Source organism: Notolabrus celidotus, chromosome 14 (genome assembly GCF_009762535.1).
Source record: "Notolabrus celidotus isolate fNotCel1 chromosome 14, fNotCel1.pri, whole genome shotgun sequence".
Classification (NCBI taxonomy): Eukaryota; Metazoa; Chordata; class Actinopteri; order Labriformes; family Labridae; genus Notolabrus; species Notolabrus celidotus.
In genome coordinates, this window is record NC_048285.1 from 30,473,986 (window position 1) to 30,499,319 (window position 25,334).

Consider the following 25,334-nt stretch of genomic DNA (forward strand, 5'->3'; position numbering starts at 1 on the left):
ACTACTAACAAAATATAATTTGTCACTGGTTTTCATAAAATAATGCTAAAAGGGAAAAAAAACAAAACAACTTTCTGCTATTAAGTTTAAAACGATCTGGAACAACAAGGCTGGTTTAAACAAATCTGAAATGTAAAATATAGCATTTCAGATTATTTGTTTAGAAGATTGTGTCTCCAAAGTTCTACTGTCAAATTATGCAAAGACTGATATATGCTAAGGGGAAATCTTCAGGCAGGGGGCACCCAAAGTGACTGTGTTTAGGTCACAGTTCAGTACGTTATTTTCAAGTTTTAATTAAATATTTAAGCTGAGTGGTAGGCATATGTTGCATAATATCCTGTAGATCTCTTATGGCCAAAAATAAGATGTAATTTATAATATAGATGAATGTCATAAATCTAAAACAGTCTAATGTTGTTATGCAAGGGCATCCTTTCTGTTTGACTTCCTTACATATGAGCCCTACACTGTATATCATCTTACGATATGTTATCTTATACCTTGTGATAAGAATCGGAAATAACAAAAGCTGCACAAGATTCATAATAAGAGCTTGTACTTGTAGGCATTCTATAAAATGGATACTTTTTCATAAAACTTATGTCACCTTTAATGAGTAAATTAAAAATCAATAACTTGCAACAGTCCTGTCTCCAATCCCCCAATAAATCAACATTGAAACAAATTCACATGTAGTTGATTTGGAGATCATAGATTTTTTTTTAATCAGCTTTTATTACAGTTTGATTATTATTATTTTCTTTGTTTTCAACTCCAGTCCAGTTTATTTTATGCTGGCTCTTTAATTTACTTTTTCTTCATAGTTTTAGTTCAGTTACTACATGTTTTAGTCTTTTTTATTATTTTTATTTTTGTAATATGGCACAGTGGTGATTACCTTTACTCAAGAGCACCAGAAAAAAAACAGTATTGTGTTGTAAAAGCTTAAAACATCACACTATTTAAATAAGCAGTGCCTTACCTTAAGCTATTTTAAATTTATGTATAAGGACATGATTTTCACAAAGTACAGGACTGAAGAAGGGGTGTGATAATCACTGGGTAATGGATTACTTGTATCATTACCTTGATGTGTAAGTAACTGTTTACAGGTATGTGGGTGTAATAGACTTATGTAAAATTACAAGTGTATGTTTTTGTATGTATACCTGTATGTATGTATGTAGGTAGGTAGGTAGGTAGGTAGGTAGGTAGGTAGGTAAGTAGGTAGGTATGTATGTATGTATGTATGTATGTATGTATGTATGTATGTATGTATGTATGTATGTATGTATGTATGTATGTTTGGATGTTTGGATGTTTGGATGTATGTGTGTATAGACAATCTTTGGAAATGGATGACTGTTGTATGTGTTTGGATGTGAAGAGAGACTTTCTTTATTGTTGATTGCTGGTTGGTTGCGGAGAAGGGGTGGGATTTAGTAAGTCTTACTTCTTCCCACTCCTTTTCGGACATGTTACAAAATTCATATATATTTTTTTGCATTGTTCGTAACGTTTGCTTTTTTTGGGGGGGGGGGGGGGGGGGGGGTTGTTTATTTGTAATTGTTAATATTTTTTGACATGTTTGAAATAAAAACTCAGAAAATAAATAAATAAATAAATAAATAAATAAATAATGTATTGAAATACAAGAGATAAACAACCACATATATCCACAAGCGACACATTTAAATGGTGTGTTCGGGTTTATCGGTTTTCCCAAACACAATTTAATATCAGTTGGTTACATTTAGAAAAGTGCTTATTTTTTTCACCTGACGAATTATTTTTGCAATTTACTTTCTGTTATTTTGTTCGTTTTTCGTTAACTGCAACTACCGTGATTGTTGATATTTGTCGACTGAGAACGCTTGCAGTGAAGAAGATGGATATTAGAGTGTACGAGGAACACCTGAACGCAGCAGTACAGTATCCAATGTTCATGTGTCACGTGACAGAGGTGACAGTTTGCTTTGCGGCTGATGACGTGACAAACTGAACCCTCTGCTGCTAGCTAGCACTGGTTAGCAAGTTTGTTGACTTTTTTTATTTCCTCATTCCTCCTCGAAATCAGAACAGCGACTCGAAAATGGACAACAGCGGGAAAGATAAGGAGGCAACAGCTCTAGTGGCTGAGGCAGACAAGAAAGTGAGGTCGTCGAACTCGTTTTTTGGATCCATGTTTGGGTGAGTATGTCGGTTAGCTAACGATGAGCTAATTCATGTCAAGCTAGCTAACGGCCAACTACGCGGAAGGTGTTTAGGTGACTTCTGCTACCATCCGAAACTGAAATCAGGACAAAAATACACCCTAAATAAGAGTTTAAATGCTGCACTGCTACCTATTTATAGTTGAGTTGTTGTTATGAATGCTATTTCGATGTGGACAAGGCTGCAGTTCAGCTGTAAATGCAGCTTTATCTCTTTTCAGATCACAGCTGATCACACAGCTGGAAAAACAGCATGTGAAAAACAGCAAATTACAGCTTTTTGTGAGGCTGGTTTCTGCTATTACCTGAAACAGGGTGGCTATTTTTCACCCTGTGATTAAACTGCTATCAAGACTAATTATTTTACACTTTAAATAAACAACAATAACAATGCAAGTATAACAAATATCAGCAGGAATGTTGCTGCTTCAGCGCCATCTACTGGACAAATGAGGGGCACACCACATGTCCATCACATTTGTTTACTCCTGCTGAATTTGTTGCCCAATACTATTATGGACTTTTTATATCTTCTGTATCACCAAGTTATTATCTGGACTAGTTTTGCTCAACTAATCACATGTGGTGTCTTAAAGGGGGTCCTCCAAGAATGAAGAGGCCTGCGACATGTACGTGAGGGCAGCCAACATGTACAAAATGGCCAAAAATTGGTGTGGTAAGAATCATTTTCATTATGTGTGTAATGAATGCCCTCCCTTTGTTTGTACCTGTAAGTCACCTGACATGAACCTTTATCCTTTCAGCTGCAGGGAATGCATTCTCCCAGGCGGCTCATCTTCACCTCCAGATGCAGAGCAAACATGATGCAGCGACTAATTTCATAGATGCTGGAAACGCCTTCAAAAAAGCAGATCCACAAGGTAATAATTACTCACCACGACCTTGGGATATATAGCTCCTGGTGCTCACGAGCAACGCTCTTTTTACAAGCTGCCTTACCTTGTGCACTGGGACTGTAAATCACAGTGTCCTCTTATTTTATGAAGGTCTTTTAGACAAAGTCCTTTAACAGCACCGCTCACAGCTCTGGACACTGTGCAGGTAGAACATGGAACTGTGGGCAAGTGACTGTTTACACCAAAGAAAAATAAATAATGAATGAACCACCCCAGGGATCACATATTTTTAATCTCAGGAACATTTTGAAGAATCTTACGGGTCATTTAAAAGCCTTGAAAATTATTCTTCTTTTCATAAAGGTCATTGAATATCAGAAAAAGTCTTATTTTTTCTTTAAAGGTCTTTTGAAACAGCACTCGCCCTAATACATGATTGAATTCTTCATGAAATCTACACTGTGTAGTCAGCTTTATGTGACTTTATATTAGTCTTTATTGTGGCTTGTTCACATGACAATGACTACACAAACCTGTGTTAATTGCCATTTATTCTACTGTGCACAAAGCATGTAGATGTTTCTTTGTTTGGGTCTTAAAAAGTCAGAAATTTGAATTTTAAAAATGTGCACCCACCCTGTGGGTATCCCAAAAGCCTGACACTCATCATAATGCTGGAGAAACCTGCGCTTATTTATAATATACACTACCAGTCAAAAGTTTCAAAACACCTTCTCATTCAATGGTTTTTATTTATTTTAATTTTTGTAAACACTGTAGATTAATACTGAAGACATCCAAATTATGAAAGAACATATATGGAATTATTTAATGAACAAAAAGTGTTAAACAAAGCAGAATATGTTTAATATTTTAGATTCTGTAAAGTAGTCCTCTTTTTCCTTCATGACAGCTTTGCACACTCTTGGTATTCTCTCAGTCTGCTTCATGAAGTGGTCTCCTGGAATGGTTTCTAATGAACATGAGCCTTGTCAAGAGTTAACTTGTAGAATGACTTGCCTTCTTAATATGTTTGAGACCATCAGTTGTGTTGTTCAGAGGTAGGGTTAGCACACAATGGATAGCCCTATTTGACTACTGTTGTAATCCAGATTATGGCAAAACCAGATTATTTCATAGTTTTGATGTCTTCAGTATTAATCTACAATGTTTCAAAAATTTAAAATAAATAAAAACCTTGAATGAGAAGGTGTGTCCAAACTTTTAACTGGTAGTGTGCATATATTTAAAATGACACCATGTGACACAGTAAATGTTTGTTAGGGTGTGTAAAGGACAGACTGTCCAAAGACTCTTCTGCTCACTCTCTCCTCAGTCATGTATCTGTGAAATGTGAAGTGATCATTGTACATAACTTCAGCTGAGACCAAACCGTCATTACTTAACAAACTTGTGATCAAACAGAACATCCTTTACAACAAGCACAGCAAGGCAACTTGTAATGCAGTACAGAGCGAGAGAAAGTGCAAGCTAGCAGAAGGGTTTTTGACGGGTGGTTGTTTGCCTCATGAAGTTCAGTTTAGTTCTGAGGGGCTGAACAAGAGATGGGACTTCATTGTTTGTCGTTAGACTGATCCTCTGAAAGCCGTCATCTGCTCCCTAAACACACAGAGCGCCGGGCTGTGTGTGTTTGGTGTATTGTTCCCTGTCTGCCTTCTTTGAGTTATATATATTGTGTGTGTAATAGTAAACATGTTGTACCAGATAGTGTGCTGTTATGTAACACAGACAGGTGCAATCTTTTCATTACTCCTTGTAATAATGATGCCAGTCATGTCAATTAGACATTAGAAACATAACTTGGGTGGAGCTGTGAAAAATCCCATCTCACTGTCTTTGTGTTTGTTACTTTGAATCTTTTCTGGGAAACTAAACAAAAGCCCTCTGTGTGTGTGTGATGTTAAATCCTTTGTTAAACACTCACCTGGTGACAGACAGTAGAGGAACCTCACAGAAAATGTCAATATCCTGGTGGTCTGGTTTGTTATAAGGACACATCAGCCTTTATCTAAGTCTGTTTAGTAACCTGCTAAAACTTGGTGGTGCTGACTCATGACTTGTGTTTTTTTTTTAATATGTGACTTCGCCTGAATGTTGTTATTTCTTTCTTCAGAGGCCATAAACTGCTTAAATCGAGCTATTGAGATATACACTGATATGGTGAGTCTCTTTGTAATAACATCATAGCATTTGCTAAAAAAACCTATTTAAGTGTATCTGAATTTACTTATCAAACATAAGAACTTCCCATGTTGATTAATCCTCTCATATCTTCTGTTTGTTAGGGGCGCTTCACCATCGCAGCCAAACATCACATCACCATCGCAGAAATATACGAGACAGAGCTGGTGGACATTGACAAGGTCAGTTGAAACATCTGTGTCTCATAAAATACTCAATATTTTAATCCCAGTGATGACTTTGTTTTAATTTGACTGCTAATGAATGTTGATTTTAAAATGATGTGTTATTAAATTGTTTTTTAATTTACCTTCCAGGCCATTGCTCATTACGAACAGGCTGCAGATTATTACAAAGGAGAAGAATCCACCAGGTGAAGCTTTTTTTTAAATTGGCAAAATATTATTTCTCTTTATTTTCTTTGTAATAGATGTTTTTCTTTTAATTTTGCATCTTTGTTTATGAATCATGCTGCTGTGTTTCACTGCTCATTCGTGGGAATGCATGTAACTGAGAGGCTTTTTACAAATATCTTTTCAGTTCAGCAAACAAGTGCCTTCTGAAAGTAGCAACCTACGCAGCTCAGCTGGAGCAGTATCCAAAAGCGATCGAGATCTACGAACAGGTGTGATAAATCTTTCTGTCCCGATGCTTTCAGTCACTCCACGGGCTGAAATAACAAACTGAATTATGGGTTGTGATTTCAGGTTGGAACCCATGCGATGGACAGTACGCTCCTGAAATACAGTGCCAAGGATCACTTCTTCAAAGCAGCGCTCTGTCACTTTTGTGTTGACATGCTGAATGCGAAAGTAAGCTTTAATATTATAATGGTGTCCATGATCAGCAAGTCTGACACAAGCCTCGGTCTTAAAGGTGACATATCACGCTTTTTTCATCAATATATATTGGTGTAAGAGGTCCCCAAAACATGTCTTTATAGTTTATGCTCAAAAAAACACTTTGAAATCAGATTTTGGTCTGCCTGAAAAGCCCTCTTATTCAGTCCTCCTCAGAACACTCTGTTTTCCCTCTGACCACGCCCCCTCAGGAAGTGGATGTGCCTCGGCTCTCCAGCACGTTGATCTAATGTTTACATGTTGGCTGAATATACACGGCTGCTCAGAGATCACGTTACTTCAACCCTCTGAATCTGATCAAGAATCTGATCCTGACGGAGAGGCGCCTGTAGCAGGACCTTTCTGAAGGATTGGTCACAGATTTAGTGTTTCTTGTTGTTCTATTTATCAGTAAGTCGACGTGTGTCTTGGTACACAGCTACGAACATGTAGCTATGTGGCTATGCTAACTAGCGCTAGCACTTATCCATGACAAATAAAAATCATCCACTAGATCTTCAAATCTGCAGACGTGGGGAGTAAAACTGACCTCTGCCAGAAAGGCAGCGGGACCTTGTCTGGAGGAATGATCACAGATTCTGTGTTTCTTGTTGTTTTATTTGTCAGTATGTAGACGTGTGTCTTGGTACACAGCTACAGCTATGACATGTAGCTATGTAGCTATGCTAACTAGTGCTAGCACTTATCCATGATACATAAAAATCATCCACTAGATCTTCAAATCTGCAGACGTGGGGAGTAAAACCGACCTTTGTGTTTATTAAGACAGCCTACAACTAGCATGCCTCCCTCCTAAGCTCCTTGTTAGCACACATTTGTGCAGGTAATGAAAAACGGAGGAGGGGATTCAGTATTATTTTATACAGTCTATGGGCTGAACAAGCTCCGAGCTCTGACTCCGTGACAGACCGGATATTGTTGTTACGTAACAAAAACACGGTAGTCTGAAACGGCTCGTTTCACACACATTTACAGAAAGGTGTAGAAATCAAAACAGGGGCAGAATGGATTTTTTTCATTCTCAGGGGGTTCGTAGACAGGGAAACATATTTCAGGTAGAGAACCATTAAAAAGTCAATTTTGCATGATATGTCACCTTTAACATTTGTCCTCTTGTCTCCCAGCTTGCTGTTGGGAAGTATGAAGAAATGTTTCCAGCTTTTTCAGACGCTCGAGAATGCAAGCTGTTGAAGGTAGGCCTTTATTTGATCACAACTCCAAAAGTGTTGGATGAAAATAAACTGACCTAATCCTATACACATACAGAGGCAAAGGACGTATAAGGACATCCTGTTCAACTGGTCAATTTGTACTTCCTGTTTCCTGATGTGGCCTTACGCTATATCCATTACAGCTCTGCCGATGACAGATGGTTTATTTACTTGCTTGTAATCAGAAGAACAAACAGTGGGATTGTAATAGCCTCATTCAAAATGTTTCTTACCCATAAAAACTCTGTTGCGATTTAGAAAACCAAGCTGTTGTTTGAAAATGTCGAGGTAATGATTGTGTATTGCTGACAGACTTATGGTCAGTGTATGTGTGTTGTATTTTTCTGTCCTGCTGCAGCTGATGTACAGAATTATTAAAAAAAACAATTGCCTCTCCAGAAACTTCTAGATGCCTATGAAGAACAGAACGTGGAAGCCTATACTGATTCGGTGAGTCTCCTTTTGCAGATTCAGGCACCCAGAATATGAAATCTAACAAGGAGGAAGAAATAACTTCCAGAACAACATGTGTTTTTATCAGTGTTGGTCTTTGTCAACCCTGACACCCATCATCTATCATGGTGTTTTATCTGTGTGAATGTCCCAACAAGGACTAGTAATCTAAATCTCACTGCATCCTGTAATACAATGACAGCTTCCTGTGGTTAACAGTTAGCAATAATGCACTTCCTGCCAAGTCTCCCATTTCCATGGGTTGCGCGGTTTTACTGCCAGACTGAGAATGTGAGAAGCAAGATTTCTATGCTGAATCAGTAAATGAAAATTTGGCTCTACCAAAGACCTTCAGTGATCCAAACATGTTGGCTTCTTTAGCTTTAAAGCCTCTACAGTAATTACTGTTCATAGATTCATTCATTCTTGTTTCATTGTATGTTTGGAGTGCCTTTACATCAAATAGTTTTGCAATATTTGTTCCATGTTTTATTGTAAAAATGGATTATCTTTCTTTGTAAATGTTCAAACATTCGGTTAAAGGTCATCTTTGAATTACTTTCCTCTTCTTTCTCAGGTGAAGGAATTCGACACCATCTCTCGGTTGGACCAGTGGCTCACGACCATGCTCCTCCGCATCAAGAAAACCATACAGGACGACGAGAGCGACCTCCGCTGACTTCCCTCCCTGCTCACCCTCAAGCTCACAACAAGCGATTTGCATCCTTCTCTTTGCCTTGAGCCTATCACTTACATTCTAGTAGCCATTTTAACTCTTTGATCATTAGCCCCTTTACTCTTTCACAGATGCTGTGTTTTGTTCCTACCATCTGCAGTATTCCTCCTCCTCCTCCTTGCCTTTTCAATCTGTTAAACTCATTCTTACCCAATTATGGTCTTGAACACTACTTTCCTGAGTGCGTAAAGTATATAAGTTATCTCTTGCTATGATTGCCCAATATAAGTTAGAATATTCCTGATGGGCTGCAATAAGAATGAAACCAGCACTCTTCTATATAATGAAGGTTTTATTTGATATTCTTTTTGTTATTTGGATGAGAGGATGCAATCTTACTAACACTTTAATCTACAAAATCTATTTTTCAGAGTGTGTGTCTAATAAACTACACCAACCAAAATGCCATTGAAGCACTCTCATTGGCGTTTAGTTGTTTTCAGTGCTCGAGTGTACTGTAAGTATACTGTAGGTCATATCAGGGCACCTCTAATTAATCAGCGCTTCGTCTCACCTGCAGAGAGGCTGACCGTCTCTGAGCTTATTCTGCGGGAAATACCCCCACTGCCTTATAATGCAAATTTTCTCAGGACGCAAAGAGCTAGAATTGAATCTGAAAAAATTGACACTTTACAAATGTTTCAATGAATTAGCTGATTTTTTTTCTTTTCTTGTCATTTCTGTTTAAAGTGCTTTTATTCCTCAAATGAAGGTGAAAGAAAACAATCACCTGAGTGAACAGTTACATGGATTGGTGTGGATGAGAAACTGGAGCAGCCATTTTCCTCTGCATTGAATTTTTTTTTTGTTTTTTTTCTCTCATGTATGTTTTTGTGGTTGTCTGGTTTGCCTCTTCATGTTGTAACTACCCAGGCATTTAAAATGTACATTGTTTTAAAAAGCCTGCACGAGATGCAATACATCAAAGATTTAAAAAAAGAAAAAGAAAAGGAGCTTTACTGATCTGAACACTGTGTTCATGTACCCTCATGATGTTGTCAAATAGTCTTAAATGATTTGTACATTTGTGGTATTTGCTGTCAAACGTTTGAATAAAGCTGTCTCACACCACAGCATCCTGGGCGTGGCCTCCCACAGTCTGCCTGCTCTGCCGTGCTAAACCCTCCTCTCATCTAAAGCACCTGCATACACCTTCATTCACTCTCAGGCTGCCTCAGCTGAATGGAGAAGGAGAATGTGGGGATGAGAACTAAAGGATGTGGTTACATTATATGCTCACCTGTTGGAGGATCTGAGGGCTCCTGGAAACTTATTTATTCTCCTGCTTCAATCTTTTGCTCGGAGGGAGTTAATGTTGGACTCGGTAAGTGTTCACCTTAGTACAGGTTACATAAGTCTTTGTAACTGTGTGATTTTTTGTTGTTGTGAAAGGTTATGAAAAATTAAATTACTAGTCCTATTGAAATTACTAGTCCTATTGAAATTACTAGTCCTATTGAAATTAGAATTATAACTCGAACTTTATAATTATATACACCTTTAAAAACGAGGACATAATACTATGGAAGCCCGTTTATATATATATATATATATATATATATATATATATATATATATATATATATATATATAGGAAAAAGTAAAAAAAAATAAAAAAATGGAAAAGTAATAATAATTAAAAAAAAAAAGTCAGAATAATGAGATACTAAGTCATAATTATGACATAGGTCTAAATGGGCTTCCATGTGTGTTGCGCCGCAGCTACAGTTTGAAGCGGCTGAGACAAAGCTCTGCAGACCTTAATGGATATCATCATTGAAGACTACTTTAGATGTGGATCACAAATCATGAAATAACCTTTTTGAGGGCATCCATTGTTTTCAGTTACAGCATCAATAAAATAACCTGCAATGCTTCTAGCTATATCATTTTTCTTGAGAAACCATCAATGCAACCACTGATGCATATTCCATAGGGCTTTAATTTATCATATCCATCTCTATATGCCATACATAGTTTGGCCCACGACTGACATACACACGCCGTCTGAAACTGTTATGCGCACACAGTTCTACCCTGTAGCTGTGTTGCTTGCCAAACGTTTGCAACTGAAAGTCTATGAAGGGATTAAAGCTAGGGTTGGTAGTCTCGGAAAACCAGCATGAATTGGAATGTAGCTTTTCCACATGACTCCGTCTAACCCATCCCTCGGAGCTCCTCCAAAACGAGCGCCGCTGATTCTTGACCATATGATGGTGACTAATTCAAAACCGGTCCTCACCAAAACATTATCATAGTGAAAGTTAAAAACTCAAACAAACATGGCCGCTGTTAGTACTCACAACTATCATGCTAGCATTATCCAGTTGTACCAGTGACACGATATCAGGAGTTAAGTTATAACACAGATAATACTGTAACAGATCTACTGTTTGTTAAACATGTTCAGTGTAGATGTTCTTAATTCCTACAGTGTTGACGGTCAGTGAAGGCATCAGGAGAGGTGTAGAGAGTGTGAGTGGGAGAGAGGAGAGGAGAAGTTGTTCATTCATTCAAACATTGATTGTTGTTTTGTTGGTTGGCGTGATCACGGCCGACAGTGACCGGTTATTAAAACTCAACGTGTTCACGAATCGGCTCGTCATCCCTACAGCGTCCGGACGGACGCTACAATAAATATATATTTTCTGTAGGACTTACTGAACGTCATTAATTATTCTGCTTGTTGGTGAGAGCTTTTTAGACTCTGATCCGGACTACAGTCCTGAGCAAAGCACCTCATCAGGTCAGAGGGGACAGGCCCGAGGACGAGCGAGAGGGGCAGTAAATAGAGCCAGGGGAAGTAGAGGCAGGAGACGGGGAAATGTGCGCGGAGGGCAGAATGGATTTGGGGAGCCAAAAAACGGTGATTGGTTGGTGTTTTCCCAGGTTTACTCCGGCTGTAGATAGCAGCTTTTTTTCGCTCTTTTTTAGGAACACATCATGTAATGATTGCCATCAGGACATAAAGATCATTTTAACCAGTATGACAGAAAGTGGATCTAAATCTGATTACCAACCCCAGCTTTAAGGTCTGCAAAGCTTTGTCTCAGCCCTTTCAGACTGTAGCTGCGGCGCAACACACAGTGAAGCCCATTTAGACCTATCTCATTATTATGACCTAACTTTTTTTTTTTTTTTTACTTTTCCTAAAAAAATATTTTTTTCTTTTTAATTTTAATTTTTTTTTAAACTGGCGGAAACGGGCTTCCATATTATACAGTGCTTTGACAGAAAACAAAAAAACATTTTTAAAAAATTGAACTATAAAATAGTCCAAACAACGCAAGAACCCAACAGCAGAAAATACCTCTAACAAAAAAAATCCAGCCAACGTGGGCATCAAGACTCGAGACCAAATGATGTAGACAAACGAGATACAAAAAGAGATATAAGCTCTAAGAACAATAGAATAAATAAAGATGGCAAAAAAGGGAAAAAGGCATCAAAGAAATTATGAATAACAAAGCAGATATAAGAATTAAAAAGCTTAAATACAGGCTCAACTTATGATGATGACAGGAAGAAGACAATAAAAGCACTAATCAAAGCTCTTAAAGTTCAATGAATGGACTACATGGAAAACCTGCCATCTCACATTATGACTGTGCCATTGTGTAACAAAATTGTATTGAAAATGTCTTGAAGATTAATTTCTGTCTGGTCAGTTTTTGTAATTATAATTTTTGTTTTATTATTTTTATTATTATTACTCTTTTTTTCTATTGATTTTAATCGTTATTCTGGAACTACCTACTGTCTGTATTCTGTCTGTAATATTAACTCTTCTCATAGGGTAGGCTTCCTTCTCTTCCTTTATGTCCTCTATATAAGTCTATTTTCTGTCCATGTGTTTAAATTTGAAAAGCAAAATAAAATATTCAAAAAAATAAAAGTTCAATGAATGAATAGCAATAAAAGGTTAAAGGGGTGTTAATAAATCAGGTCAGATGGATAAGAAAAAATAAAGATAAGAGGCAATAGGGAAATCAAATCAAAGCAATTCTTACCCCAACTCTGGAACCACCAGGAGGTTTCCACCTGAGGACTTAAGGCTGCAGGCTGGCTCATAAGGAGACAGCAGTTCTGATATGTAGCTTGAAGCCAGACCCGAACGTGCTTTAAAAGTGATCTTAAAATTCATTCTTAAACAATTATTTTCAAGGTCTGATTGAGAAAGTATTAGTTTGAGTTTGGAGATGGTGCGTAATTGGAAGTAACAGGACTGTGCAAAGGAGTTGATGGCAGATGGGGTTATTAAGATTAACAGTTTTTATTTCTGATTATGAAATAAATCATGAGCTGTAGAAAGCTTTGTGGCATCCAACAGTTTACATAATTGGCTTACAGTTCCTCATATCTCATAGGGAGATATATCTGTGTGTCGTCTGCATAGCAATGAAAGGAGACTTTGTGTCGCTGAATTATTTCAGACCTGAACTTTGTGGTTCCCCCTAATGTTTAATGTTGAGGAGGAGTAACTGCCTGTGATGACTGCAAAGGTTAATTCTATTGAATAAGAATAAAACCAGCTAAGTGCTGTGTCCCTGATACTCACCCTAATTTAAAGGCAGTCAATCAAAATAACATGATCCAGTGTAGAAAATGGACGTTTTGAAATTGGCCTCAAACTGTTAAAACCAGAGGGGTTGATGTTTCTTTAAAAGAGGATGTAACACAGCATGTGTGAAAAATGTATTTTGCATGTAAGTGTGAATTATATATATATATATATATATATATATATATATATATATATATATAAAATTTATTTTTCACACATGCTGTGTTACATCCTCTTTTAAAGAAACATCAACCCCTCTGGTTTTAACAGTTTGAGGCCAATTTCAAAACGTCCATTTTCTACACTGGATCATGTTATTTTGATTGACTGCCTTTAAATTAGGGTGAGTATATATATATATATATATATATATATATATATATATATATATATATGTTTTTCTACATATATGTTTGGATCTTGCCGTCATAAGCCACTGTTGGTTGGAAATTTACAGTTATGCAAATGAGTCAGACAGATCCCATTTATGAAAACACCTTTGTTATTTGCACAAAGCCTGTTTGCTGCTAATTAAACCCTTGGGACAAGAGTCTGTTTCAACAGTAGGCTATCCCACTGATACCGCTGCAGGCTACATTTTCTTCAGACACACCTAAAGCTCAGTCAGTCAACAGGTCCCATTATTCATTTAAAAGAAGTAACAGATATTGAAAATAAGTTGAAAATACATTTTAATGAAAATGACTGCAGGGTTCAGGATTTGCATATTCTAACAACCCAGTTAATGCACGCAATCTGACCTGAATCAAACATTTAAATGTTGACAGAGCAGGTTACTTGTCTTTCACTTTTAAATACGATGGTAATGTGTAAAACAGCAGAGCATGATAATCTTAAGACAGCCTTACCTAACAGAATCAAACATTTAAATTCATGTTCATTATTGTCTTGTTGCAATAAACATGCTGCCTCTATCCGCTCTACTTTTAAAATGAAGTTTATGATAGATTGTTACTCAGCTCTAAGTCTGTAATGTGTTGAAGTTCATATTTTATGTGTTGTCACATGTGTATTTTATCATTTGCAGGTACATCCCATAGGTCACCTACAGTCAGGGTCTGTGTAACCTATAGACAAAACCACACCAGGTCCCAGGAGGGATGAAGGAGCAACACAGCACGCCTCACACAGCTTGTTCTTCTTACCTTCAACCCATGAGGCACATACAAACCTTCTCAACTATGACTGTCTGTATCACTGTATTCCTCATATTTTTCTACTCCACCCTAAACCTTGAGACGAGCTCCAGTCACAAGGCTGTGACAGAGGACCACACGGAGCTCCCAAGCCTCCAGGTCCAGGTCCAGGAGAGCACCACTGTGCCTCAACTCAAACTACGAAATGTAACTGTGTCTGACAGCATTAAACAGCTCGTACCTCAAAGTGGAGCGTACTGGAACCGCCTTCTGCATTCAGCACTCAAGAACTTGAGCAAGGGAGAAAACCCCTTCAGACATGTCTCTGATTGGTCCAGCTGCAGGGTGACAAACAAAGAGCTTCTGAAAACCAACGTGCATGACTTTGACTCATACACGCTCCTTTTCCAGGACTTTCTGGAGAGCATGGACTGTAGGACTCCACCAGTCCTGATCAATCAACCCAAAAAGTGCTTCCCTGCCAGTGGGGACAAAGAAGATAATAAATTACTGCTGTTTGCCATCAAATCAAGGCCTGCTCACTTTGAGCGGAGGCAGGCGGTGCGGGAGACCTGGGGTCAGGAGGGGATAAAGAATGAGAGTGGGATTAGAGTGCGCACAGTGTTCCTCATGGGGAGCCTCCAAAAGGATGACCCTGACCTCAGCTCACTGCTGTCATTTGAAGCAAAGCACTTTGGGGACATCCTGCAGTGGGACTTCCATGATTCCTTCTTCAACCTGACGCTCAAAATGAGCATGTTCCTGGAGTGGTCGCTGAAATACTGTCCACACGTCACCTTTGTTTTCAGCGGGGATGATGATGTATTTGTCAACACACCTCTGTTACTAAGCTACCTGCAGTCTCTGGATTCATCCAAAGCCTCAAAGTTGTATAGTGGACATGTCTTAGACACAGCAAGACCAATCAGGGACTCTAAAAGCAAGTACTTCGTCCCTGTGAGCTTCTATGACAGCACTTATCCTGCGTATGTTGGGGGAGGTGGATTTCTTATTTCTGGAGCGTTGCTGGAACCTCTTTATTCAGTTTCACGCGTCATCCCCTTCTACCCCATCGATGACGTCTACACAGGGTTTTGCTTTATGGCTATTGGAGTTTCTCCAGAGAGACACCCAGGCTTTCACACCTTCGACATCAAATGGGAGAATCGAGAGAATCTGTGTGTTCATAAAGGTCTTACTTTGACTCACGGACGCTCCCCACAGCAGTTACAGAAACTTTGGAGGGGCATCAACAACCCTTTGTTGAATTGTTGAACACGAGGGGGAAAAGAGAGCGGACGGTGACTGCAGCCACGTGTGTGCTGTACGTCTGTACAGTTTAAAATGATGTAGCAGGAGGAATCATGATCCTAGGTTTTTACAATCTGCTTCTGAACCAATATGTTTTTTAATTTCAATTTAATTTTGCCTTTAATCACAAATATTGATGCCAAAGGAATACAGCACACAACTTAAATCCCCCAATTAAGGAGTAAAGTTAGTTTGGTTTAAGTAATTCCAATTAAAAATAGAAAAATGAATGAATTAAATGTAGAAAAGGTGTCATAGGTGGTTTACAAAGAACTTGAAAATGAACAGAGCCTGTAGGACTGAGAAGTCTTCTTTATTCTTAAGCCCCATTATCTATTAACCTTGTTTCCCAGCCTTTTTATTCACTATCCTTCCTTCATTTTCAACCTTTCTGTGAGGTTCTTCATCATAAATCTATCCTCTATGTCTTTGTTTTTTACTTGCTGCTTCAGTCTTAAGCCATCTCTTAATAACGGCCTCCTTCAAAGCCACGAGGAGGACTTTGACCAGGTATTGGTCTCCTGCATGCACAGCTCCTTCCAAATATCCAAGGCATAAAGCAAAACAAGGTCTCAGAATGACAAAACCCAACACTTCACTGAAAGCAGATTGAATATCAGGGAGGTTGTATTTTCTTGCATTTCCAGAAAAGGTGCGTGTAGTTTGGTCTGGGTGTGATAAATCATCTGATTTGATTCTTCCACATGAATTCTCTCCTTCTCAGTGACTGTGTCGTTGTTTGGTGTGTTTTCCACATATCATACCACACCTCCTCTGTCCCATTTGGCTTTAACAGGCAATGATGAGCTCTTTGGGATAACATTGCTGTAAGCATGAACAAGTACAAGTAGTAACCTCATTTGTTTAAATTCTTTTGTTATAATAATTTTTTGTAAATATCTGAATAAATCCTGGTTTGTAGGGTCATGTGTGTTTTTTAATTCTTGGAAACTTCAAGATTCTTGATTGTCATTGTACAAAACATACAATGAAATGAAGGTGCACTCAAGACTGGGCTCAATCATAAATCTAAAAATAGAATCTAAACAGATAATGAATAAGTACACATTCACACACACTCACCCATAACATACCATTAAACCCTACACGTATGCAGTTAAAAAAGGATATAAAGAATAAGAGAGTCCATATTACACATGGTTATTCACATAGTTATTACACATTGTTGCTGTATTTTATTTAGGGTGTGTGTTTTCAGTTCAGAGTTCAGTGTGGTGACGGCTTTTGGATAGAAACTGTTCATAAATCTTGTGGTTATTAGGATGCAACATCTTTTTCCAACCAGGTCCTCAATGTAGTGTTAAATTCTCCTGCTCTAAATTTGTCATTATAGCTGTTTAAGTTAATTTCCCAAATTAATTGTTTTACAATAGTGTACCATAGCTAAAGTAAATTATGTCATGGGTTGAAATCCTCTTCTCTTATATAAATGGGGGTCTTAGTTCTGTTAATACTTGCTTGAATTAGGTATTTGAATGCAGAAATTTCAGTATCTGTCCATTGAGCTCCATAATTATCATCACACCTGAAATCTTATTTTAGATCCTTAAGTTAAATTCCCCCTTTGTCTTTTGTTGTAGTGGGGTTATTGTATTCTGGGTAGTTTACCTTCACATGTTAATCTCATGGGGTAATTAACTTTAAATGATTGAGCAGGGGCTGCACGGTGGTGCAGTGGGTAGCACTGGTGCCTCACAGCTAGAAGGTTCCTGGTTCAAATCCCCGGCCAGGCAGGTGCCTTTCTGTGTGGAGTTTGCATGTTCTCCCCGTGCATGCGTGGGTTCTCTCCAGGTACTCCGGCTTCCTCCCACAGTCCAAAAACATGCTCAGGTTGATTGATCACTCTGAATTGCCCGTAGGTGTGTGTGTGTGTGTGAATGGTTGTCTGTCTCTCTGTGTTAGCCGTGTGATAGGTTGGCGACTGGATGGATGGATGATTGATCAGGGTGTAACTGTTGCAAGAAATTTGAGCATCAAGAATGAGACATTTTAAGTTGAATTAATAATTACTTTACCATTAACCAAATCTGCCTTAATGTAATTAAAACCAAATTGAAGAAATTCCACCAAAACATGTTTTTGTACTTTTATTTTCCACAAAACAGCAAACATAAAACATTAACCAGACAGTGATTTCCCACTTCCTATGGTAGTGTGTAACAGCATTACGTTATACAAACCTATCTCAAATTTGTGTGCCCACTAGAAAGAGTTCTCAAACACAAGTTAGATTAGTCAACTCAATGATACACAAGAACGCCTGTGAAAGACCACAATCACCAAAGAAGACCGGTACAGAAAGAGAACATACACAACAGGGGGTTACACTTCACCGGTTTATTGCTGTTTATTTGTCTCTATTGTGTGAATTCAAACTACAACAGCCACCAGTCTGCTGCACTTGAAGAAAGGTCATTTGTGATGTTGAGTAACTTTGAATGGTAATAAGAGTGATAGTGATAAAGCACTTAAATAGAGGAGCTTTATAACAGACAGTAGATCTATGAACTTAAGGCACCAAACCCAGAGGCATGTAGTAGATATTTCTGAAAGTACAATCATCTCCTCTACCTCAGCTGTGGAGGAAGGGATGACTTGTCATATCAAAACTATGATTTTAGGACTAGAGCTAGAGTGTGCAGCACTTTTATCGCAGTCTTAATCCACAACCACTCCCATGTTAGTCACCAAATACTCTGTTCAATCCTCTTAGTGCAGGTATTTGTCATACAGGTCGAGCGGATAGTGCTCTTTGTACTGCTGCACATGGCGTGACAGGGACTCCTTCTGTTTGATCAGAAGGGGCGTCATCTCTTCGTACACATCTGTAAATAGCAGTTCAGGATTAGGCTTCTGGCGTTTCTCGGCCCTCTCGAAGGCCTCCATGACCATCTTGCGGGATTGTTTCCGCCAGCTCCTCTCGTCGTCCTCGCTCCACCAGTCCCGGGCCGTCATGTAGTGCCTCAGCCTGGAGATGGGATGGTCCTGCTTGTCCCAGTAGTTCACCTCGTCCACGGAGCGGTAGGCTGAGCTGTCGTCACTGGTGCTGTGGTGACCAATTCTGAAGGAACAACAGAGTCATTATCCTTCGATGAGCATTTTCAGAGAAGGTCGATGTTTTACAACTTCACATAAAAATTACTCAAAATGAAATTCTTTGTTAATGTTCATGAATAACCCAAGAGCAACGCCGCTGGGTATTACACGGGACGCTGAGCTGAAAGGACTGCTAACACATGAAGGCTGTGTTTGTCTCATTCGTGTGGTTTTTTAACCCCCACCACCAGATGACTGCTGACCTAGAAAACACTCAAGCCACAAGCTATAGCTGTGACTTTGACAACTGCAGAGGCTTGTTGCTCAGTCGGCACAGTATTGACATTGACTCTAAACAGTGAAGCATATCAGAAATAAATAATGGTTCAAATCAAGTAAGGAGGTCACAAGATGCCTTCAAAAAAACAAATTCATTCTTTCATTATTTAAACTGCAATAATTCTCATATTTGTGAAAACATATAAAAAGATAATCTTAAATAAAACTAACCAGTTAAATTAAGTCTCCTTAAAATCAATTCAAACAGACATCACCTGTGCATCTGCTTATTAGACATTACATGTCCACTAATACTAAATATTCTGCCCCTCACCTTTCTTAAATTATCCTAAAATAATATCAATGTTTGGCTTTTGTATGAGCCTATTAATGTTCAACCACCTTGAGGGGGTCCATTATTTTAGGGGTTCTGGCTTGAATAGTTTGGGAACCCTGCTGTGAACCACCCACTTAGTCATCATTCAACTGATTATTTCTGATGACGTTAATTCTAAATAAAAGAGATTTCCAGAAATTACAATTACCATATCAATGCACCCACTAATTCATGTATGTAACCACAATATTGGGATTGTCTGTTGTGTGTTTGTTATATGTCTGTTAGTATGTTGTTGGTGGTGTTTGTTGTATCTTGTCTGTTGCCACTTTATTTGTTTGAAATTGGGCCCCCTATCAAAAGCTTTAAATAGCTTCCTTGGGGTCACCCCTTTTTTTGTATATTTGTGACGATGTGTGTCAATAAGCTAAACTAAGTAAGTAAGTATAAAAAGCAAACTAATTACTACTGTATCTGCATCTACATTTTATTAGTTATAAATGACAGTAATCCTACATTTTCATTAGACCAAACAGGTTTTATTTGAATTAAAAAACAGAAATGCAAATGCAATTATAGTGGTGCTACCCTGATACATATGTATTGACTGTGTCCTAAATTGCAGAAATTCTGGCATGACATTTTCCATACTTTATCTGACCCAAAAATCTAAACCCTTGCTCTGTTTGGTGTTGCTGGTGGAGATAACTCCCACCTGACTTCTACAGAACACTGCACGGTCGCTTTTGCCTTGCTCTTGGCCAGACGTGCGATCCTGCTAAAATAGAGGAGTGGTGCCCTGCCCACGCTTGAGGATGTAATGTCCTGTCTCAAACCTGAGATGTTACATTTCTTTGTCAGTAGCTTGAAGAGGAAATTCTATAAGTCATGGGAACCTTTCTTAACCTTCTTTCATAACACTCAAACTAAATCATCATGAGATGAGTTTTGATCCGGCCCTTGGCATAAAATGTAGGATCTGACTCTGTGTGATGCGCTGCAAACTAACTCTTAGATATTACACCTTCATTGTTTCAGGACAGCTGGGGATGGGAGGGTGGGAAGGTCTATTGAACTATATCAGGTATTATGGTAACTGCCACAGAGACTTGTTTGTCTTGTTCTGCACATTACTGCACCATTTGTGGCAATGTGGAATATTACTGCCCAACCCTGGTGTTCTCTATGTTTTATCTTTTTTTTAGGGGGGGGGGGGGGGGGGTTGGATTTTTGTATATATATGTGATGAAAACTTTATAAAGATATTTGAAATATAAAAAACAAGAATGTACCCCTATTAGAGATCTCAGGATGAGTTATCAGTCAGGACAGGAAGCCATAGGGCCTAAAAGTGTGTTCTCGTGTCCTCAACATCCTCTTACCTGTAGGTCATAGCTTCAATGAGGAAGGGCTGGTTCTCTGCCACAGCCCTGCGGCGAGCCTCCTTTGTTGCATTGTACACAGCGAACACATCATTGCCGTCAACGCGGATTGACAGCATTCCATAACCCGGACCGCGAGCAGCTGTTGATTTAGAGAAGATTGAGAAATGTTTACACAAGAGCAGCTGAGGACGTGTAATCAGACACTGCAGATTACCACGACTGCTTCCTGCTTCTTACCGATGCCATCTCCCCTGTACTGCTCGTTGGTGGGGGTGGAGATAGCGTAGCCGTTGTTACGACAGAAGAAGATCAGCGGGCACTCCAGGGTGGCAGAGAAGTTGAAGCCAGCGTGTGCGTCCCCTTCGCTGGCTGCTCCCTCTCCGAAGTAACAGATCACAGCTCGGTTGATGTTTTCTCTCTTGATGGCGTATGCAGCTCCAGCAGCTGAAACAAACACGTGAGGCAGGTATTTACAGGTGCATATTTGTACCCACAGACAAATGTGAGGATAATCACACACAGGTGTATTGCTCACCTTGGGGAATCTGAGTCGCCAGGGGAGAGGAAATGGTGACAAAGTTCAGATCTTTGGAGCCGTAGTGAACGGGCATCTGCCGGCCCTTGCCGAGGTCATCCACGTTGGCATAGCACTGAGCCATGAACAAATCCAGAGGAAACCCGCGGTACATCAGTACTCCTGGAGGGCAGCAGAGGAGTGTTAACTGTTATTCACCTGCTAGATACCTGGGGAATTGCTGCTCATTACACTCAGTGAGAAGACCCAAAAGACTAGACTGTATTCATTAGTGAAGAGGTTAGAGATACAGAAAGAGAAGTTAAAGAGGGGAGCGGTGGTTCTGTATGATTCAGAACAGGTTTAACAACACTGATCCGGCTGTTTCTGACTTTAACCATGAAGCTGTGAAACCAGCAGGTAAAAGAAAAACACAAAAGACTCAATAAAAGACAAAACAGAATATCAGGACTGAAAACCATTTACTCACCAGCTTCTCTATATTGACCAAAGACCAGATCACTTGGGTCCAGAGCAGCAGCACTACCAATGTGTGTCCCCTCCTCACCATAGTTGGTCATGTAGAAGGAGATTCGTCCCTGTAACAGAGAAAATGTACCAACCTCTAAATCATGTTTCAGCTGCTCCACAGTTAAACCAGCAGGAAAAAGAACATACCTGTCTCTGAGACTCGTAGAGAATACGGTCCATCGTGTTCAGCAGAGTCATCTTCTGATAAAAATTCAAAACAGTCTCTTTGGAGAGCTGGAAAAAAATCAATAATACAATCTTTAATCCAAAACAGAAGTATCAAGAGTGAAGGTTAGACTATTGCACTTTTAATAACCTGAGATATAGGGTAGGTGAAATTTACCTGAGGGTCTTGAGAAGGGTTGATGATGTTTCCCTGCCGGTCCATCACCCTGTAAATTGGGATCCCAGAGATCACATTGGGCTCGATGAACTCAAGGTTATCCACAAACTCAGCAGAGGCCCCGGGGAACTGTGGCTTTTCCAGTGAGGAGTCAAACGGCTGCTGCTGATGCACAGCCTGGAAGATTAACACAAGAATTATTTTATCAACTGAACTCAAAACTTCATTGTCATTCATCTGGATAGCTTGTACACAGCTGAAGGAAAATTTCTTTTCTCACATGGCAGGTGCAAAGCAGTGCAAGTGCAAATAAAACGACAGACAAACAATACACTGACAACAAAGACAGAATATAAAAACAAGACAAAACAACAACATGAGGACAGACTAGAAAGGGCTGACTATGGGAGTTAAACTAAACTAGACTAGTTAAAACAGTAAGTGAGGTAGTGCAGGGTGCAAATGTTGCAATGTATATTAAATAAATAGAACAGCCATAAATGTAATAAATGGTTGTTAAAACACAGAAGACACAGTGGTGGTCATTGTCAGTATAAAGTGACATGTATCAATAACTTGGCTGGAGGAGGAGGAGGAGGCTCTATATGAAACACACCACAAGGCTCACAAAAAGGGGACTACTTTTTTAGACCTTTTCCAAAAAAATCAGTTTTAAACACAGATATTTTTGCTCTTTGATTTGACATACATCATGTTTAAGATGATTTCAAGGACATACAACAGCACTGCTTGGGATGAAATACTTCTATAGTTCTACAAATAAGTTTTTATTTAGTCTTTCTAGAATATAAAAGTATTGCTGTGATTTGATTTGCATGTTCAGGTGTGTCCTGGCTTGTCAAAAGGTTTCGTAATGCATTATGTGCTCATATTAATTCTGTTTGCCAGACTAGTGTCTTGCTAAACTTCAGGATGATTTACAACCCGGAAGTGTCCTCCGCACGCCCCTTTGCTCGTCCAATGGGAGTGAAGCAGGCTCAGATATCGCGCTAGCAAAGAGTCATCACAACAAAACAATGGGTGCTAAACAGCCACTGGGATGCTGATTATTTCCTCATGTTCATTTGTAAACCTTTGGAGTATTCACTTTGACTTCAGGTCGTTGTTTGGAAAGTTATTCAACCATTAATGATGCGTTTGTTTGACAAGGTTGTCAGCTAAGGTAGCTAGCTCACAAACTATCGCGAGAACACAATAAGCATCACGTTCCTGGGAATCTTTTCCAACTAACCATCACTAATCCCAACCTGATCATTGCATTTTCATCTCTGAATCAAAGTTAAACTCCTTTTCAGCAAACAATTTTACATTTAAGCCTCAGGTTTTTAAACTAGGCCTGAAATCACAAGGCCATGCCTCCATCAGACACCTTCAGTAACCTTTCCTGTTATTTAGCTAATGCTAGCTTCCTGGTAGGACCAGCAAAGTGTCACATCTGGACTCACCCCGACCCTGAAAGCTCTGTGTTGAAGCAGCCTGGATGCCTTCAGTCCTGCCGTCTGACGCACAGCGTGTAAACCCACTCCATACATTTTGCTCATGCTCCTCACAGCCGCCATCAGGACACTTTACAGATGATCAGACAGGCCCTGCGCAGCTTATCAGGAATAATAAACACCTTATTATTAATATTATTACAGGTAACAAATGAAGAGCTGCTGTGAGAGTTTTAATGCTTTAAAGTAAAGGATCCCTGCTCCCCTCCACAGCCGCACTTGTCAGGTCGAATACCTTCATAGAACAGCACGGAGGAGAATACAATGCACACAACTTCCGGTCAAACTTTCAAAATAAAACAGTGTCATCAACACACCATTAAGATAAGACAAGATAAGATATTACTTTATTGATCCCCTGGGGGGGAAATTCAGTTGTTACAGCAACCCAGACATAAGTACAATCAAGAAGAAGTTTCAATAAGTAAAATAAAATAAAATAAAATGAGTAAAAATAAAAATAGATAAATAAAGCTAGAATACAATTACATATATACAATATTACAAATTGAATTTAGATTAAATAGAAGTAATTACAGGCAGTATTAAAAATGTTTCAGTAGTGACAGGTTGACATGGTGTGATTATGGTTGGTAATGACAGATTAAGCAATAAATAAAAATAAATATGGGTATGTAATATGACCATGAGTTGTAGTTACAATAATAATGTAATATAACATAATGTAATATGGCAAAGATACTTACAATAAAGTATATTATGCATTATAATGCCAGTTATGCCAATTAATGCCAATTAATGTCAGAATGTAACGACAACATCTATGAGAACAATGTTATACACAATAGATCATTCACAACGGTACGATTGCTATATTTGTACAATCTATTTCTCAAACAATACATGTACAGGTAATTTACCTCCAGAGGAAAGGTAGTGGAGGGTATGTTAACTTTACATTGCTTATATTGTTTACATTTTCATGCATACTGATTTATGATTTCCTGAATTTCACCCTTGGGGGATGAATAAAGTACATTCTATTCTATTCTATTCTATTCTATTCTATTCTATTCTGTTGCATACAAATTTATGAATTTGTGAATGAGAGACAAACTGTCAATTTAAGAGAATCAGAATCAGCTTTATTGGCCAGGTTTGCTTGAACACACAAGGAATTTTACTTAGGTAAACTGTGCTCTCTTTGTACAAGGCATAAGAATAAGACATACAAATAAAAATAAAAATATAATAACAATAACATCAGCTATAAATACTAAAGAACAACAAATAGGCATGACTAATATGTACAGGCTAAAATAATATGATAATAGTGCAGTGGTGAGTAGCAGAGGTAGTTTTTACATTAAAAAAAGAAATAGTAGTTAAATAATAAAATAAACAGAAATATGGAATTCTGCTTGGAGAATTGTTGCATTGTATATTTACATGTATGTGTATGTGAAAGATACACATACACATACATGTGTATGTGATAACGTTATAGGGGTTTTTTAATGATAGAAACAGTTGACATCCATGATGTGAAATCAAAGGTAAAAGGTTGTGATCATGCACTTGGATTACAACCCTCCTCTCCTCTTACCCTATGCCGACAACATGCCCAACACTCCTGCACCATTTTGCTAGGTTTCGACCATCAACCTTGGTGTTTTATTTTTGAATCAACAAATTAAAACAACTTCTCAAAAAGTCAACATGTTAGGAACTTCATGCAAATAGTTTCTTTAAAGTAAAAGTTAAATTATATACCTGTTATTACATTTATTCGTGAGGTTTAGTCATAGACTGTATAAAAGTTCAATGTTGTTGTTTCTAGGTT

The 25,334-nt window shown here is 38.5% G+C and overlaps 3 protein-coding genes across 5 annotated transcripts; 2 read left to right on the forward strand and 1 right to left on the reverse strand.

Moving 5' to 3' along the window:
* Window positions 1-1,950: 1,950 nt before the first annotated feature.
* napab (N-ethylmaleimide-sensitive factor attachment protein, alpha b) lies at window positions 1,951-9,611 on the forward strand. Its single transcript, XM_034701162.1, has 11 exons — window positions 1,951-2,193; window positions 2,813-2,892; window positions 2,981-3,097; window positions 5,208-5,254; window positions 5,380-5,457; window positions 5,593-5,648; window positions 5,816-5,900; window positions 5,983-6,087; window positions 7,260-7,328; window positions 7,746-7,796; window positions 8,377-9,611. The coding sequence occupies exons 1-11, from the start codon at window positions 2,096-2,098 to the stop codon at window positions 8,476-8,478; spliced, it is 888 nt and encodes a 295-aa protein (XP_034557053.1). The 5' UTR covers window positions 1,951-2,095; the 3' UTR covers window positions 8,479-9,611.
* Window positions 9,612-14,153: 4,542 nt separating this feature from the next.
* On the forward strand, window positions 14,154-16,471 carry b3gnt2l (UDP-GlcNAc:betaGal beta-1,3-N-acetylglucosaminyltransferase 2, like). Its single transcript, XM_034701478.1, has one exon. The coding sequence runs from the start codon at window positions 14,221-14,223 to the stop codon at window positions 15,529-15,531; it is 1,311 nt and encodes a 436-aa protein (XP_034557369.1). The 5' UTR covers window positions 14,154-14,220; the 3' UTR covers window positions 15,532-16,471.
* A 1,189-nt stretch (window positions 16,472-17,660) lies between these two features.
* bckdha (branched chain keto acid dehydrogenase E1 subunit alpha) lies at window positions 17,661-25,334 on the reverse strand. Of its 3 annotated transcripts, none has more exons than XM_034701000.1 (9): window positions 25,265-25,334; window positions 23,480-23,631; window positions 22,014-22,190; window positions 21,818-21,904; window positions 21,630-21,738; window positions 21,161-21,322; window positions 20,863-21,069; window positions 20,623-20,764; window positions 17,661-18,649 (listed from the first exon to the last, which is right to left on the reverse strand). In XM_034701000.1, exons 2-9 carry the CDS (start codon window positions 23,591-23,593, stop codon window positions 18,298-18,300), a joined length of 1,350 nt encoding a protein of 449 aa, XP_034556891.1. In that variant the 5' UTR covers window positions 23,594-23,631; window positions 25,265-25,334; the 3' UTR covers window positions 17,661-18,297. The 3 variants fall into 3 exon arrangements, with proteins under 3 accessions (XP_034556891.1, XP_034556890.1, XP_034556892.1); XM_034700999.1 differs by lacking the exon at window positions 25,265-25,334 and adding an exon at window positions 23,766-23,811; XM_034701001.1 differs by lacking the exons at window positions 23,480-23,631; window positions 25,265-25,334 and adding an exon at window positions 22,723-22,830.